Source organism: Prinia subflava, chromosome 5, assembly GCF_021018805.1.
Source record: "Prinia subflava isolate CZ2003 ecotype Zambia chromosome 5, Cam_Psub_1.2, whole genome shotgun sequence".
Classification (NCBI taxonomy): domain Eukaryota; kingdom Metazoa; phylum Chordata; class Aves; order Passeriformes; family Cisticolidae; genus Prinia; species Prinia subflava.
The window spans coordinates 51,200,215-51,219,011 of record NC_086251.1 but is presented as its reverse complement, the minus strand read 5'-3'; the positions used below and the strand labels follow the sequence as shown (position 1 = coordinate 51,219,011).

Genomic DNA, 18,797 nt, shown 5'->3' with positions numbered 1-18,797 from the left:
TAAGTTTCTTTTATATATTGAGGGTGTACCTTCTGGAATTACACTGTCATAGCAAACAGCTCTTCCAGGACAAAACATGGAAGTAGTGTTCTCACAAACAATCAAAATGTATTTTACATCTGGCTTTATTGAAGTATATGTCAATCATGTGACTGCCTTATGCCATATGAAGAATTAAGTAAAAAGATGGTCTAGCTGAAAAACAGATAATTTGCAAGAACTGGATTTTTCTGAAGAAGTAAAAGCAAAAATGTTATCTAACAATATTTTTTTTTCATTTACTTTGTTGATGTGAGCTGTTTTTAAAGCAATGGCATACATATACTGTAACTGTACTCAAACCCATCCTGTAGGAAGAGAAAGCATTCATTTGGAAGCATTAAGAACATGGGCATACATTTCTAATGATTTTTTTTTTTGCCAGTGAGTTCTTCTCATTAGCAAAGGCTAGAGAGATGTTTTCTGTATCAGTCTTAACTTCTTTCCCATTGGGGGGGAAATTTTATTCTTAATCAGTTACACTTATTTAGATGATTGTACTTTTCATATGGTACTGTGTCTATTTTAGAGAACAGCAAAGCTTACAACCACTGCTGTGGTAGGTTCCTTGAAGAAAAGATGCTTGTGAGAAGCAAATATCCCAGAGAGGAGAGGCAGAGGTAATTGGTACCTACCTTCTGAAGGGAATAAAATCCATCTGCTAAGTGAGAAAGATGAGAAAAGGTATGGGAAGGAAATAACTGAATCAAAAACATGATGCTTTCAAAGACTTTTTCTCAGGAAGACTGTTCTTGTTAAGAAGTGATGGTGACAACCTATTTAATTTGCTTTACCTGAGTGACAAAATGTTCAGAGTTCTATTGCAAATAGATCATCTGGTTAAATCAGGTCTTTGAAAAGAAAATAAAAGTGAGGTTGTGTATGAAGTAGGAGAAGCTGCCCTGAATAATTTCCCAGGCCTCCTGTAGAAGGGAAGCTTACTACATTGCAGCTTGGGCCACAAGAAGCAGTGTCAACATGTTGGAGAAAATCCCTCTGTCCTGCTTTTCCTGTAGGTCTCCAAGTAGCCTGCTCTTGGTTGCTGTCCCTGTTAGATTTTCTCTGGTAAAATACAGGGTGAGGGGAGAAGAAAAATAAAGGAGACTATGGTAAGGATGAAAACAGTAGACTTTAAAAGAAACAGAGCAGAGCAGCTTCTCACTATTCCTCCAGGAGAGGGTGAACGCTGTTCAGTGCAGTTCTTTGTAGATGGGAAGATAAGAGGGAATGTAGTAAGTGTTTTTTCATCAAGAAGATTGTGGAGGAAGACCTCTGACTTGGGGAGTCTTGAAGCAGATACTAGAAAGAGAGACTAGAAAGAGAGGGAGCAATGGTTAGCAGAACTTCATAAGGTGGAATTGGAAAAAAACCTGCAGCATGTAACCACTATATGTGTGTTCCAGGATCTCTCTCTTTCTGCAGAACATGTGTATCTGGAGCTGTGGGTTGCTGCTGGAGATGCCTTTCTTGACTTGATGATCAGATGAAAAGCCTAAGCAGCTGGCCTGTATTTATACAGAATAGAGTGTTCAGATTAACTAGCAAGACAGGACTGCATTTGAGGGGTGCAAGTCATTTGGGGAGAGCAGAAGATCCTAGGGCACTCTGTGTTAGTTGTGTTGTGCATTGGACTGATTCTAACTCCAGCATCTTGCCAGGAGGAGCACATGTATCAAAGCTAGCTCTTCAAGGAAATTGTGTGGGTTATGGCTAAGGAAAACATAAATTCACATTATATTTTAAGTGGAATGCCGTCATAAGTGGAAAAAATATGGATTTTTCTATTATTAATCTTATTAGTGCTTTCTTTAGGTCATTTTTGTCATCAGTGTTACCGAAATAATTCAGATCCTGTTAAAAAAAAAAAAAAAAGAAAAGACTGTCTTGGTAGTATTCCTCTATAAAATTACAGACAGTCCAACTTCCAAAAGACTTTCAACTTAAATAGAAGAACAGAGACATGCTGGAAAAAGAAAATACACAGACAGTGAACTGCAATGACATTTGTATTTAGAACAACTTTTGGGACAAGTTTGTAGAGGAAGTGGAAGAAAAAGGGAAAGTGAGAGGAGAATTAATAGCAAGAAGGGAAGAGGTGGAGTACATCAAAAGTGAAAGAGCTGGGGGGAAAGGGATTGAATCAGTAACTAATTAGTCATTTATTTAGTGGGAACATTTAGATTAATACCTTAGGAGTGATGAGAATGTTAATGTGGTTTCCAAGTGACATGATGTAGGTGGTTTTCAGAAGAAAACATAGTGTTCATTGTAAATGTATAAGCTGAATTTTCCTTAAAGATCACAGATCTCTTCCTCCACCCACACTGTTCTTACACTTCTTGATTTCATCTATTTGCTATGAAATGTATTTATCTTTTTAGCCACAGTCATAAGATTCAAGTTTAGGAGAAAAACCCAAACTTGATCCGTGGAAACAAAAGATCACATTCTGCGTAAAACTGGTCATATCAGGTGTAAAATTGTGTTCTCCTACATACAGATTGGAGAGCTCCTGTCAGTTGCCTATAAGCATTAGGCTTGTCCTTTAAGACCCTGGCTTCTTAACATATGTTGATATGAGAGATGATACACTTCCCTCTCTGAAGCAGTGGGGAAAAGGACTTGGGCTAGGCAGTCAAACTAGAGAAAGAAATTGCAAGCCTCATTTGTGTGCATCCCACTCGTCTGTCCTTCCTTTTGGTGCAGCCAAGGAACATATCCCACAGCCACCTACAATACTCACCTCTCCATGCTCTTAGCATGGCTTGAGAATTCCCTTTCCTTCTCTTTGTCTGCCCTTGTTTAGCTGTATGTATCCTAATACAGATTCTAGATGTGCACCCCTCTGCCATCTGTGCCCATATGTGCCAAGTAGATGCATGGAGTGCTAACTATTATGTAATAACAAGAACATAATGTAATTAGCATCTACAAGGATCTGAATTAAAGAAGATACAATGTTAAGGTACCGCATTGAAATCTGCTGAGTCCTTGAAGCAAAGTTAAACTTGGAGAGGTAACTCTTCCTGTGGGAATTCCTAACTTGGTTGATATTGTAGAAGTCTGGCAAATTTTTGGGTAGCTGGTTTACTCCTCTGTAAAGAAAAAAGTAATAGCTGAAGCAAATAAGACTTGTCAGTTCTCTCTGGTGCTCAGTTTGTCCTGCTTCACGTATTAACTTGTTGGATGTTTTCAATCAGCTTTGGTGGAGTAAGAGCACTCTTGACCTGCTTGCTAGAGGAAAAGCTGTGTTGAGAACAGTTCAGCTGCTGGGCCTGTTTGTCAGGTAGTGACCACGTGTGGTGGTGGTTTAGCCAAACATGCACAGTTATACTGAAACCCGCAAAAGGAGATGCTGCCTGGCTCGTGTGGTCCTGTGGGGAGGGAACAGAAAGCAACGTGGAGTGCCAGAAGAGATGAGGAGGGTGACAGAGCACTGCAGGGGTTCTGAGGCCACTGGAAAAGAAAGCAAGATACATACAGAAAAAATCAGACTCCATGTAGTCTGCATCATGTAGGATAATTTTTTTGAAACCAGCACAGTTAAAAATTAACATAGTGTTTACCTAGTGCAACGATCATATTCACAGATTTGTAACAAAGGTTGCAAACTTGTATTTTTACCCAGTTAGAGAGAGGGAAAGGTAGGTGTCTTTACAGTGCCTAATGATAGATCTTTTAATTTTTTTTCCTATTAAACCTGACTGGAGCTCTATGGAGTGCTGCAGTGAGCTTCTTGGTTGTCATGTGTATGTGAAAAGCTAGGGGGTTTGGTAATAATTAAATGGAATTTTTTTTCTGACCTATTATTTTGAAATATCTGTATTTTGTTGTGCAAGCTTGGCATTGCTTCCATAAGGAAATATGATCCCGTGATGAAGTCAAATTCTCTAGTACCATAAGTATTAGGTTTCTTAAATAAAATGCTAAAGCACTCATGGTTGTTTTTTAAATTAAAAAAAAAAACAAAAATGCATTCACTTCGTGGTAGTTCTTTAGTACTTCTGGGGTTTTGTGTGGACTTCTCATGATCACCTTCTAAAGCTGTTAGGTGAACGTGCTCACTTTTTAAAGCTGTAAGTCAAGAGGAATCATATTTTACAGCTCATTAAAATATTATTTTTGTGTGTGGTGTGGAAACCAGTTCAAAGTCTGATCCAACACAAGTGCTCTTTGATAGCAGTATTAGAGAGAGAGATGGATCATTTACACCCCGCACTGCCAGTTTTGGCATGATTCTTTTTGTCAAGCCAGCTGATACACTATATTTGGAAATGTGGCTGTGTTCTGTATTACTAAGCTTATTCATCATTGCTGTTGGTGCACTTGCTCTTTGGAGAATGCTTTCAGGAATTTTCAACAACGTTCATTTGAAAGAAAGCATGGCATAGTACTTAAAAGCTGCTCACCAGAATACAACCAGAAAGCCAAACTCAAAAAGAAAAAAAACCAAATCCCTTTTCCAGTGAAATGTGTGCAGCTTCTCCAGACATTCATAAAATTTGTGGTTCGTCTGAAGGATTTTTTGTTTTGTTTCTTCTCATGTAGTGCAGCTACATTTTATATATATATATATATTTAATATGTATTTATTGCTTCTTCCGTTGTCATGCAGGTACTGGCAAACACCCCTTCTTCTCATTGCTTTGCCAAAAAGAGGGTTTATACTTTGTTTCTTTCTAAACAATAGTTTTAGTTACTTGCAAAAAAAAGATACTTTTTGTCTGAAATTTTATTTAAAGTGAAAAATATACTGTGTTTTTTTCCCTGGAGTTACAGAGATCTCTTGGAATTCTGGGATTTTTTTTTTTAATAAATTGAAATTTAACTCGAAAATCTGGGTCGTGAACTGAATTACAAAAGGTAATCTAACAAAGGAAGCACACTTACTTTCTCCATAATGGGTCTCCTGCTATCATTATAATTCATCATTTGCTGGTTAAATACAGCAGACCACTCATGAACTAAACTTTTTTCCCAAACATGAAATTGGATGAAGTGTTCTGTTAGATTTCAGAAGTTTTGAAAAAACATTCATAATCTATTTTTAGGTTATATATTTTGTAAGATATGTGTGACTTTTTAATGGTGCATAGACTTCACTGTGCTGGTATTTGGAATACATTTTCTAGACAGCTATGTATAGCAGCAAAGCCTTTCAAATTATGGCTCTTACCAAACAATACAGCTGTCAAATGCATTAGGTTTAAATAGTTATATCTGTTTCATATAACTGAACAGTGAATGAAAATAAGTGTGTAGGAAGTAGAAACCTGTTTTTCTGATTGGGAATTGGATCAAAAAGTACAGTTTTGATCAAGGTAGATGATTCCTTAAAAGGAAACATTTCCTTAACCAGATATCTCAAGACATCAGTCTGATGGTTTTGTTGGGTTTTTTTATGTGAGAGAGACTTGCTGATTTAATCATGCATGCAGAATATTTTCTTTGTAGAAATTCTGATGGCTAAGAAGCAATAGTTAGACAGGATGCATGTATCAAAGGAGAGAGCAGAGATACTTACAGAGCTTATTTCATATTCATATACTGGTAGCAGTGTACTGAAAAAATGCATTTCTGATTATGGTGCCATCAATCTTACGAGTTGTGTTCAATGAACTTGGTTTTTCTGTGGTATGTTTGCTGTGTTTTATTTGAACATCAGTAGTAGCTGAGACATATCTTGTATTAGCCTTGAATTTCTTACTCATGTAGACCAGATTTCAGCTAGATTTTTGGTTTTGGCCTCTGAAACAATATTAATCTAGGATGGTAATACAAATACAAATCACTGTTCAAATTTTCCTTTTTATTGTATTTGGGAAGCTGAAGTTCACATTCTCTGAAATAAGCTTTATCTTTAGACATAACTCTTGGCAATAGTGTCATTGGAATAATGGATTCTTGCTACTAACGTGTTTCATACAAGGAAAAATCAAAAATTAATGCTGACTGTGTACCATATTTGAACAGCTTCATGTATTGCTGTATTGTTCTGAATCAGTGGTGGCACTTTTCATGTCTCCATATGTGCACAGTTTTCTTTGCTGTTTTTCTTCTCATGAATTTACTGATGGATGTTTATATTTCAAGCAGATTATTCCTCTCAATACAACTAAAAAAATGGAAAGAAAAAAACTGGCAGTATATTGGTAGTTGTGTATACAGAACTTTTACTAATATCATTTTTCCCACAATTTATTGACCAACTAACTTGCTTCATTCTTGGAAATAAGAAAACAAAATCCTTCAAAATAATTTCATTTTTTCAACCTACATATCTTAATACTTAGGAGTATCTTGATATAAACTATAGGTCATAATTTATAACTTTTATCATGAAATGTGCAGTGTGTGAGTGCTTTAATTTTCTGATGATTCTGAAGATAAAAGGACTTGTGCTTAGAAGGAATGTAGAAAACATTTTTATGAATCAACACAGAAGTGCATTGTTCTTACTCTTAAGATTTTGGCCTCCATCTCCAGTGTTGCTGTTGGATCCATTACAGACCCATCTACTTGATTCTTAAGAGCAGAAGAGTCAAAAATAAATGTATCAGGATGGCATATAGGAGAGGGGAACACTCAAGTGAATGGGTGATGTGCAAATAAAGTCTTTGTGAAGGCTGTACCCTGAGGAAACTGCTGGGGTGTAAAGAAAAAAAAAACAAAAAACAAAAACAAACCAGAAGGAAAGACTGTAAAATGGGAAGACCATGAAAATAAACTCCTAAGTTCATTTTTTGTTGGTATTATTATTCTTTATGTTTGTCTCACACTGCATTATGCAGGTTGACCTTTTATATTGATCCTATTTCCAAGGAGTACTATTGTAAATTCAACATGGATTGCATAATGAATGTTATTGCCCCCTTCATCTGAGCTGAAAGATACTAAGAAATCTCATATCAAATGTAACTGTTGTAGAGCAACACCTTTCAAGAGGATGTCCAGTGTTCATTCACAAACATCAAGAGATGTGATCAGACAGTGGTTCTCACACTGAATCTCTGGCATCTCTCCTGACCAGCTGCATGTGTGGGCTTTTCATGGCAAAAACTGTATTGGGAAAGTAAGTGATGCAGCTCAAGCAGGACTGATAAAATTAAGCAGCACAGGTGGGTTGTTTGAGCCTCTCTCATCTATCTGTCAGAGAGTGCTAAAATCAGGGGATGTGGATGTGCCCCAGGACTTCACAGTTTCTGTCTGCTCAGAGCTACTCTCGTTCTTGCACTATGTTTAATGTCAGAAAAGGAAAGACTCAGTTTCTTTGCCTTCCCTTTGGAGAACACCTTATAGTTTTGCCTTTCTTTCCCTTTTATGAGGTGTTGCTTTTCAGTCAGTTTTGAGCTCCTTTAATTTTGAGTTAATAAGTTAACAATGGTAACTTAACATGCTTCCTGATCATTCAAAGTTACTATTTAAAATAAACCTTGGGTTTGGTAGTTTCTTGTTCACTTTAATCTTAATGGAAAAGGAAAGCAGCCAGATTATAGACCTTTCCTACTAGAATTTTCAGGTGCTGGCCAAAATATTGCAGTTGCCGAAGAACAAAACTTTTTGATAGCATATGAGAGGAAACATTTAATTTTGGGTCAGCTAACTACACTGACCAAGGATAAAATGATTCCTTTTATATATACAGAATGCTCAGAACACCTGGAGCCCAAAGTACTGCTTCTGTACTGTGATTTTTGCATTTTGTGGATTTTACAGTGCAATGTGTTGTAACTTAAAGCTGCTATAGCTGTGGTGGTCTTGATGACTTAGGCAGATTTGAAATCTTTGAGATGTCTAAAGTTGTGGGCATGACAGTCTTTCTCCCATCTCACTGCAAAGTAACTGGACATAGGATCTTCTGTGCTGTATTATATTATATATATATATTAGATATTATTTACTGTGTAGACTGCTTATAGGCATGAAGACTTCCATTGCAATAACATGTGAAATTGTAGGCAAAAAAAGTAGATCTGGAGATTGGGAGACTCCATTTTCTGCTTTAGCTTCAAAGTTAAATCAGATTGCTTAGGGCCTTGCCAAGTCAAATTTTTAAATTCACCAATGTTGCTTGGGGATGCTGTTAAATCTCCATCCTGTTCAGTGCTCAACCATCCTCAGGGTGAGGAGTTTCCTATATGGAATTTCCTTTGAGGCATTGTGTGTCTGTTGCCTGTTGAGTTTTTGCTGTGTTTTCAACAGCAATAACAATTACACAACAGAGAGAAGAATTTACCTTCACCTGTTGTATAATTCCCTGCCACATAGATGAAGGCAGTAGCAGACTCTTCATCTCCAGACTGAAAAAATGATGTTTTTCATCTTCCATGTTATCCCTTCTGGGATGGGATAAATTCCTCTGGATGTGCTCCAGTGTGCCAGTACTTCCTGCTCTGTGTGGCCCAGAGTGCAGTACTGGGCATGTGACCTCACCAGTGCAAGCAGAGGGGAATAATTGCTTCTCTTGACCTCTGCTTATGCAACTCAAACTGCAGTTGGTTTTCATGGGTTTGTGGGTGCTGGCTGTTGTTGAACTTGCAATTTTCCTAGAGTCTCCAAATGCTTTTCTGCAGAGCTGCTGCTGGTCCAGTCTGCAGCTATGATGCTGTATACAATCTTTTCTTTCCCAAATGCAGGATACTTTGTCTTTGAATGACTTAACAAAGTCACTTCTGGCTTCTTCCTGCAGTTAGTTGAGATCCTTCCAAATGCTGGTCCTTCTCTTCAACTTGTTAGCTGCTTTTCCCATTTTATATCATCTGTAAATATGCTGAGGATCCTTTCTGTCCTAGCATCCAAATCTGCTGATGTTGGCCAGTATTGTCTACTAGGAAATACTGCACCTAATCAGTTGACATAAAGGATTACGGACCAAAACTCTTTGAACTTCATTATTCAAGGAATTTTTGCCTGCCTATTTAGTCCATGTCCCCTCAGTTTGGGGTGCTATGGAAGATAGTGTTAAAAACCTTGCATGAGTCAAAGCACTGGCAACCACCAATTCTCCCTGGTCCATGAAGCCACTTACTCTTCTGCTTAAGGCAGTGCAGGGTTTGTCTTTAGCAGTCTGTTTTCTGATCCCAGTCACATTTGTGTCCATCATGCCTGGAAATAACTTCCTCTTAGAAGTCATTCTACATTTTGTACAGCAAATGAGGTGAGACTCACTACTTTCTAGTTCTCTGAATCCTTTGCTCTCTCCTGCCTGCACCTTGCTTTCAGTTGGATTTTGTTGAAGTTATCAGTTTCTTGTCATGAGCAATTACCATGACTTTTCAGAGATAGTAGCCAGCAGCCTTCCAGAGACATCAGCTAACTTTCTGAGTACTTTGGATGTTTCCCATCTGATCCTATGTACTTGTGTAGGTCCAGCTTACCTACATAGCTTTTTGACTTGGCAGCTCCTCTCCCTCAAACTTTGTTACAAGATGCAGGAACATGGTAAACCTGATAGCAGCCCTTGCTGGCAAAGACCATGCCCAAAGTATCAGGTGTCTCAACTTTTTCTGTACCTTTCATCACTAGGTAGCTTCCTGATTTAGCAGCTGAATAACACTTTTCCCAGAGTGTCTTCTGCTCATAGTAAAAGCTTTTCTTCTTGCCTTTCACATTCCTCTTCAATATCAGCTCCAGACAAGCTTTGGCCTCCCTCCTTCAGGCTCTGCTTGCCCAGACAGTGCATCTGTATTCTCCTCCAGTTGCCTGTCCCCACTTCCACTCTACCTATGCTTCTGTTTCATTTGAGCTCTGTCAGTGAGGAGTCCTGTGTACAATCAGCTGGACTCCTGCTGAGCCTGCTGCTTTTCTTTCATGTTGGGAAGGCTTGTTTTGTGCTCAGGGAAGAGTTCAGGAAGATGACTGCTTACCATTCCCTGAGCAAGTCCCAGCTGTGTCTACTGCAATGAGTCCAGAGTCTTTAGTCTGCCTTTTTCCTTCCGTTCTTTTCTAAAACTTACACTACAATTTCACAATTACTGCATCCAAGGCAGTTGGCTGTCCTATGCGTGAGCAATTTTTCGTTATTGATGAGTCCCAGATCCTGCACAACCTCTCCACTAGAAGCCTGTTCAGTGCCAGCATCAGAAATTGCTCCCAGTGCGTGTGAGAAATTCCCTGGATATTTCACACCTCACTACACTGCTGTTCCAGGAGGTGTTGTGTGATTTCAGTCCTGCATGAGAACAAGGGGCACTGAATATTGGAATACCAGCCTAAGATGATGTTCCATTTTCTTTGGGAACTGAAAATAAGTTTTCTTTAACTAGTTGCCTTGAATCACAAGAAGCTGCAGCAAAGATATACAGATGGTATTTTGATTTTCTTTTGAAATGGAGTACGTAATTTTCAATTCATTTTGAATTACTATATAACATACAGTCAAAATACTAATTCAACTGCTATTGGCCATGCAGCTGAGGAGATAAAATAACCTGGTTTTCTATAGGCTGAATACTTTGGAATCCATAATATTTGTTCACAACTAATGAATTTGCATATGATTCGAATAATTTTTCTTTTTGTCTCTAAGATTTCTAGTTTCTAATTGCCCTGAAGTAATTAATGTACAACTACATGAAATACTGCTTCAGATTGCACTGTATGGCTCTTACATTTAGGCCATGCAAATAATACTTGCACATACATATGTGCGAGAAATAATTTCTCATTCTTTTCTTTTTTATGTGACTAGTGAAAGAAGATCTTGTTCATTCATATTTATCATATTTATTTTCATGGTAATTGGTGACACTGTCCTTCTTACTCTATTTTAGTTGGAAGATGGGGAAGAAGAGCCGAGTAAAAACTCAGAAGTCAAGTACAGGAGCCACAGCGACAGTATCTCCAAAGGAAATGTTGAATCTAATTAATGAGTTATTGCAAAGTAAGTTTTGTTTTTTGCCTCTCTGGGAAAAAGATGGTGTGCAAACCACTCAAAAACATTTTCTTGCTGAGGCCAATGAGTTGTATTATTTCTGTAAGTGGCCAAGCTTGCTATTTTAGAGTACTTAAAATAGTTAATCTGAGATACATACTAAACTATCTCTGTTAATATATGTTATCATTGCTTATTTAAATGTGTATTTATTGAACAGACCATATTTGTGGCAGCATTTGGTTTTTCATCTGAATGCAAGCATAAATACTGGGTGAGATTAGACTTTTAAACAACTAGATAACTTAATAGTGAAGTTTGGTAAGAATGTTTTTTCTTGTAAACTTGAAAAATACACTGTTTCCATTTATCACTTGAACGGTAATTTGAACTGGTACCAGAATAGGGAAATTAACTGTGGGAAGCAGTAATACAGTTCAGTTCAACTGCATAGATATTTTTGTTGTTAGATAAATTTTTTGTTGTTGTTGCTGTTAGGAATCTTTTTGTAGTGCTTAAATCTTGTGTATAGACCAAAGATTGTTTCACTTGTTGAGGAACTTGGAACTCATCCATTATTTCTAGTAAATGTGAAAAGCAGAGCATAATTTCATACAATAATGCTGAAATACTATTGACTTATTCTGCTGTCATTAGTAACTGTGCTGTGATACAGTTCTTTTTGAAACACAAGTCCAGATTTTCATATTCTGGACCCATCTAAATTTGCCTTAGAAAATTTAAAATTTTTCTTAGCATTGCCCCTGAAGAAGAGACAAGGAGTTGGCAAAGCAGTTTGATGCTTATGCTACAATTGGCCTCTGCTTTGCTACCAAAAATAAAATGTAGATCTAATTTGCTAAGCAAAGACAAGTATCAGCTGTTCTTTTTGTCAAGCTTCCATATTTTATTCAATGCTAAGATTTTTCAAATCAGTTAAACAAGGTAATCTTCAGCTGTCCACTTGGATTTACATGGCTTAGATCAAGAAATCCACACACTGACATTTAGAATATTGGCAGAGACACTGTGGATGTAATCTAAAGCTAAAGCATGGCTTTGTGTTCCTTTGCTTGTCCCTCCAGTACTTTTGCATCTAGGAAAACAGTATTGACTAGGCAGGTCAAATGTATGTACCAGCAAATTTCTCAATTAATTAAGGTATGCTCTGTGCTATTGTTATTGCTTTCATTACAGCAAGAGTGATGGCAAGCAGGCTAATGTAAACAGAGTGCTTTGCTTGAATTATTGAAAGCAGATGCTTTTTTGTTGTTTATCTGAGATGTTACTTACTTAATGACCAGGTTGTTTACCTTTTTTCTTCCAAGCTTTTTAGACATTTTCTATTTCTTATATCTGAAAGAATATTTAAAATAAAATTAGTTATACTGTGAAGATTTCAAAGTCTAAATTAATTATCTGTCCTATAATGGGATGTTTATAACAGTGGATATTATTTGCTATGTGAACATATTTGAAAGACAAATAGTACTGGGATTCCATTAAGTTACTGTGAAACCATAATTCTGAGGTCAAAATATATATGTATATGTGTGTGTGCATATATATATGTATATTATGTACTTAATTAAAGAAAACATTTTTATTTCCAGAATGCAGCAGTCCTCCCCCAGGTCCTGGTAAGGAATGGGAAGAATATGTACAGATCCGTTCGCTTGTGGAGAAAATCCGCAAAAAGCAAAAAGGTAAATGTGAAACACTTGCAAGTATTTCTGAAATGTTCAGGTGGGCTTCACCACTGGCATTAACCATTTTAATACTCAGAATTCAGAGTGATTATCACAGACAGATGATCTTGTGAGAATTCTGTCTGATAAGTAAAAAAAAGGAGCTTGAAATTGTTTTCTCATCACAATCTGAAGGACTAGAAGTAAAAATCCTTGGAGAATAATTGGCTGCCTTGGTTCCTGATTGCAGGGTTTGCTGCTCTGCCTCTATAAATCTGAACATTCTGAATTTGAATTTGTAGCTGTTTTACATCAAGACTTTATAGTGGATGTTGAAACAGCTTCAGCAACACAACATCAGGACATCGAGTGATGAAAAAAATATGTAAATGCACAAAATAAATACATCAGCTAATAAGTCTATCTGCTCTAAAGAAGCACATAATCAAAATAAAGAAATTATTATTATATCACAGTTAATGAGGAATTTTATTGCCAGTTTTCCAAAGTTTAAGGTATGCTTATTTTTCATACCACACCAAGTTTCTTCTGTTATGGTCTGTAACATCTTGCTGTTGATGACACTTTTTTAATATTAATTTTGTTATATACTTGGAGGCATACTCTAAAAAATGCCTTTCATGTAAGTGTTAGTAAAATAAACTTCTTTTTATGACTGATGTGTTTTAATGACTGGGACAAACTTTTTAAACTTGCTATGAGTAGATTTGGGCTGGACATACCATAAAAAGTCCTAAACAATTATTTCTTCTCTGGTATTTATACAGTAACAGCAAGAAAGCCAGACTACATATAAATGGAACTTGACTGGTTCATGGTGTTTTTGCTTGATAAAGCAAATACTTCAGAGACTTGAAATTTCCCTTTCATACCTGTTTTTAATATATTTTGACGGATGCATAAAAATCTTACTTCATGAAAGAACTTAACAAACCTCTGAACATCAGTTTTTGGCAGAGTGTGTATGGAATAATAAATGACACTGTTTGAGTGACTGCATTCTGTAGTGATGTAGACATGAACTTGGCTTATTTCTTAACTGTGCCATGACTTCTATAAACTCATTGTACATGTCCAGGTTTTAATGATGTAATATATGGTTGAAGTCATAATTCAGGTTAATAAGAGCAGAGTTAGCATTGGGGTTGGCCTCCTCGCTGTAACTTTTTTCTGCACCAGAAAGATTAAACTATCCACGGGGAAGATGCTGCTGGCAGAGATGGTAGAATTATCAAAGTATGATGTTAATAGAGCATATTTTTCTTCTTTGGAAGATACAAAACCTACTAACCACACTGCTATTGACATGCAATTGTTTTTCCATATAACATTCTTTTTGGTGCATAGTAATTAACAATGTTATGGCATCTTTCAAGACTGTTTTTAGTGGCACATAGTAGTTAATACTACACAGTTTGCTAGCTTAATAAAGGCTTTAGACAGTTAGCAGAGGAAGTTCCTGTTGGGAGTTCTTAGATGTACAAATTAATATATATTGCCAAGAGTATTATACTTTGTGCTTTCCTGGACTAGAACACAGTGTTGCAGAATGTGAACTAGAATTATCTTCGATATAGAAAATTCTTAGTTTGAAAACTGAGTATTTTTAATTTCTAAAATTTTCCTTGTTTGACTCATGAGCAAAATCTTAAATAAAGCTAGTTTTCAATATAGGTTTTCATCAGTACAGCTATATTTTGTTCCATATAGAAACAATTTATTCCCCAATGGTGCTTATAATTTAAAGGAGCTGGTCTTTGTTTTAATTTGGAAAAAAACTGGGAAATATTGGTCCACATTGTATATGAGGAACAGAAGTAGAATTTCAGAGATGCTTAAAGAATTGTCTGAAGTACGAGCTGCATGTTAAAAGCTTCCAGTAGTCTTATACAATAGCAAAAGTTGGAAATCAAAAGAGCAAAATCTTGGACATTATAAACACCTACCAAGTTCTATAGAAACCATGCAACTAGTCTTACCAGGTTTGTGAGGTCATTACATTCCAAAAGTACTTTGTAAATACTTAATAAATTTTTATACTGCATCATCAAAGATGGAAGTTTTAAATTATACTTGCGCTTTTAAGTTAACCACAGATCTGATTGGTTCTGGACCTTGAAATGCAAAATTTGGAGGTAGAAGGGGTATGTTTTTAATACACTAATGGTACTTCCCTAAAATAATTTTAATCTCAAAATATATTTTATTCCCTGTGCTTAGCCAGAATATCTTTGGATGTAAAGCATCTTACTGATGACATTTTGCCACTCAGAAAATGGCGTGAGCATTTTGGGGGCCTTTTGGCACTTTTAATGTTATCTGACTCTAGAGTTTGGGTTGAAGAGAACACACAGAGGTGAAGAGGTACAAAAGGAGCTGGCTGAGTATAGCCAGGAACTATTACAGAGAGATTCAAGTGAAGTCACAGTATAGGGAAAACTGAGGAAATGAATGAAGCTTGTGGTTTCACTGGTGGACCACATGCCATTGGAGAAGCAAAGTGTAAAAATTTGGATGGGCTCTGTGATGTCAGGAGTATGATCCTTAGATATTTTAGATCTATCCTTAGATATTTTAGATCTATCCTTAGATATTTTAGTAGATCCATATGCTACAGGAAAAGGCTAACTGTCTTGTATGTGAAAGAAGGAACTCAAGATCTGCTTATCATCAGTTGCAGTGCTGAATTAATGAAATTATAGCTTGCCTCTCGAATTCTTCCTTGTCTGTATCAACATGTTGTGGTGATTGCATTTATCATTGATATTAAGATTGGAAATATTTTGGCTTTTATTTAAAAGGAAAGAAGAGGAGAATTTCATATTTCATTACTATGAAATTCATTACTATGAAATTCATATTTCATAGTTTGAGCAGTTGCATTTTTAAGATGACTGGTAAGCCAATTTGGCACAATACTGAATTTGATGAAAATTGGGTATGACATTTATATAGTATTGAGTAACACTAGCAGAGACCAGTTCTGACTCAGCTACTTCAAAGTATCACTGCTGTGAGATAGCAGATAGCTTTTTACCTGGACTTCTGTATTGAGCATTTTTATCTTTCTGGATCCTCTTATTTCTGCATTTGTTTTTCAATAAATTGTGTATATAGGTTTGTCTGTTGTCTTTGATGGAAAAAGAGATGACTATTTCCCTGAATTGATAAAGTGGGCAACTGAAAATGGAGCATCCACAGAGGGTTTTGAAATAGCTAACTTTGAAGAGGAGGGATTTGGTTTGAAAGCAACAAGAGAGATAAAGGTGAGCACATGAACATTTGACTTAGATTAGAAGATTGTGTTTGGAATGTATCTGCAGAGCTCTGAAATGCTCACCCTTTCCCCCCTTTTAACTGCTTATGCTCCTTCTGAAACATTACATACTGAAACCCTGTATACTTGAGAATAACGTTATTGCTAAAATTGAGTATTATTTTTGATGACTACTGATAGTACTGTGAATTTTTAATCAATTTTTTTCCTGTGTTGCCTATACTCTCTACCTAATCACCAAAGTACTCTACCACACTGATGTATCCTTTCATTCCATGTTTTCTATTTAATCTCTTCTTTCATGTCCTTTTTGCAGAACTGAAAAAGTTTTTGTCTGAAAAAGAGATATTTGCAATACCTATTTAGTCTCTTCTTCATTCATGTTCCTTCTTTTAAAGAATTGGTCTTTTTGTCTCAGAAAGAGGTGTTTGCAATTCCTATTTTACAGTGAAAATGAAAAAAAAGTCCCCAAGTTATGATAATTGTAAAGGTTTTTTTTTATCATCAGATGAGGAGTATAGACACACACAGAGTTAGCTAACTGTTAAAAGGTAAGCATTTAAAATCGTGTCTTTCCATTCCTGTTTTGTAGGTGGGAAACAGCTTTGAAGACCAATCAGCTGTTGTAGAAAGACTATTAGAAAATGAGCATAGTATAATCATTTAAGAGCTTCATTAGCACACAGTTAATACCTTGACAGAAATCCTGAACAGTTCTTCTAGAATAAAAACAGCCAATATGAAAAAACTCTACAGTGAGAGAATATGTGATCATACAATTGTTAGCAATATAATGTATCTGGTAGCTTTAAGGTCGTGTTGTACATATTAGCAGTTCCAAAATGGAAGGACTTTATTTTGGATCTGAGTATCTCTGTTTAAAGCTTTGTGTGATGCAGATTGAAACATTTCGTTACCACAGTATGAAACACAGGTTGTTTGTTGAATTTGCAGTGGAAGAGAAGGAAGAATTTTGATTCAGAATAGTTTTGATTTTTAAAAAATTGTGCAAACAACTTGTAATTTAAAGTTAGTGTATATTTGAGACACTTGGCATATCATATAAATGCTAACTGACTCTCTGTTGCATTTCTTTCTTTTCTGTAGGCTGAAGAATTGTTTCTGTGGGTTCCTAGAAAACTATTGATGACAGTTGAGTCAGCTAAAAATTCAGTCTTAGGTAAGAGCTCAAGGAAGTTCTTAAGAAGGAAATTAATATTTATGGGATCTTTCAGTAGGAGACTCCTTTTTTAGCTGATCTCTTTTATTACAGGGCTTGCTTATCATGCCAGCCATCAGGTTTGGAATACTTAGAAACTTGAAGTGTCAGTGGAAAGAATTTAATTTCCCGGTTAGTTTCTGGCTGAGTGCACTGGATATCTTCCACAAGTGTGTGTGTTATTTTGATCACATATCATGTAGCTTGTATAATACTTGAAGATAAAATGTTCTGAGGTATTGAGAATATTATTCTAGTTTTGTACACAAGGCATTTGCTGTGCCAAAAAACTTGCAGTATAATACAGTGTAGGCAGCTAAATATTTTAGAAACTTGAAAAGCTTTTTTTTTGTTAAGTGCTTACCTATTATTTAATCATGTTAATTTAAAGCCAATCTAGGATAATATTTTCCGTGGAGAATCAATTTAGTTCCTCACCTTTCTTGGTTAATTCAGGATCCCTGTATTCTCAAGATCGAATTCTTCAAGCCATGGGCAATATCACATTGGCATTCCATCTCCTTTGTGAGCGAGCCAACCCCAACTCTTTCTGGCTGCCCTACATCCAGACTCTCCCCAGTGAATATGATACTCCTCTCTATTTTGAAGAAGATGAAGTACAGTATCTTCAATCAACTCAGGCCATACACGATGTTTTTAGCCAATATAAAAATACAGCTCGACAGTATGCCTATTTCTACAAAGTTATTCAGGTAAGAATCTCAATTATAATATATACATGTTGTTCTCATGATCCTTATTGTGGAAGGTGTGAAAACAGTGATGCTGAATAATAGTACAAGTATATTGCCCTTAAAAGTCTGAATCATTAAAGCAATTTCCTGCTGTTTTTTTGAACTGCTGTTGAAACTTTAAAGGTCAGTAGGCTTCTGGATATGTAAAAATGTATTTGGTTGGTTGAGAGAAGTGATTGCTGCCCTTTGTTTGAAAATGGATCAGGCTTCATCTGGAGTACTGTAAAATTTTGGGCCCACCTGTGCAAAAGACATGTTGACCAACTGGAATGAGACCAGAGGAGGGCTAATAACATGTAATTTGCTTCAGCCCTTTATTTGTGTGGGAGACTAAGGGACTGGACTTGTTTGTTCTGGGGAAAAGGAGATAAGAAATGTTCCAGTCACTGCATTCATCTTGCTACTGTTAGCCAGTCTCTAGAAGTTTGCAGGCTTAAAACTTTTCTACATGACTCCAGAGATCTACAACCTGTGCCTCTATGATTCTTTGAAAAATATGTAGTTTACACTTAACAAAGTAAAATTATAATTGTTAATTGACAGAATAAAACCAATGCATATGTTGTATTTCCAATGAATGTGGATTAACTGTTGTTTTGTTTTCTATTCTATTTAGTGTAATTATTTTGATTGCTTTCAAATACAAAGATAAATCCATCTGGTAACAGTTAGGGTATGGAGAGGCTTGAGATGGATGAACTTTTCGTTGTGTTCTGAAGTAATGATTTAAACGGAGTTTCTAACAGAACTCTGTTATTCTGACTGATATCTAGATAAAATGTTGTAAGTGAATGTTGATGTGTTGTTCTCAAGGTAGTGCTCAATGTTCAAACATTCAAAGCTTTTTGTAGCATAATCTGTATTTAAAAAAAGTGTGGCTCTATGAACTGAATCTCCTCAAATGTGTGATCTAGAGATATTTTGT

General features: G+C 36.2%; 1 protein-coding gene across 1 annotated transcript in view; it reads left to right on the top strand.

Moving 5' to 3' along the window:
• SETD3 (SET domain containing 3, actin N3(tau)-histidine methyltransferase) overlaps positions 1 to 18,797 on the top strand; it is a 62,140-nt gene that overhangs the window by 13,398 nt on the left and 29,945 nt on the right. The window contains exons 2-6 of the mRNA XM_063399335.1: positions 10,812 to 10,921; positions 12,526 to 12,618; positions 15,739 to 15,887; positions 17,006 to 17,078; positions 17,574 to 17,830. Of these exons, the coding sequence (XP_063255405.1) occupies positions 10,819 to 10,921; positions 12,526 to 12,618; positions 15,739 to 15,887; positions 17,006 to 17,078; positions 17,574 to 17,830 (675 nt within the window). The 5' untranslated portion in view covers positions 10,812 to 10,818. The remainder of the gene's footprint in view (positions 1 to 10,811; positions 10,922 to 12,525; positions 12,619 to 15,738; positions 15,888 to 17,005; positions 17,079 to 17,573; positions 17,831 to 18,797) is intronic.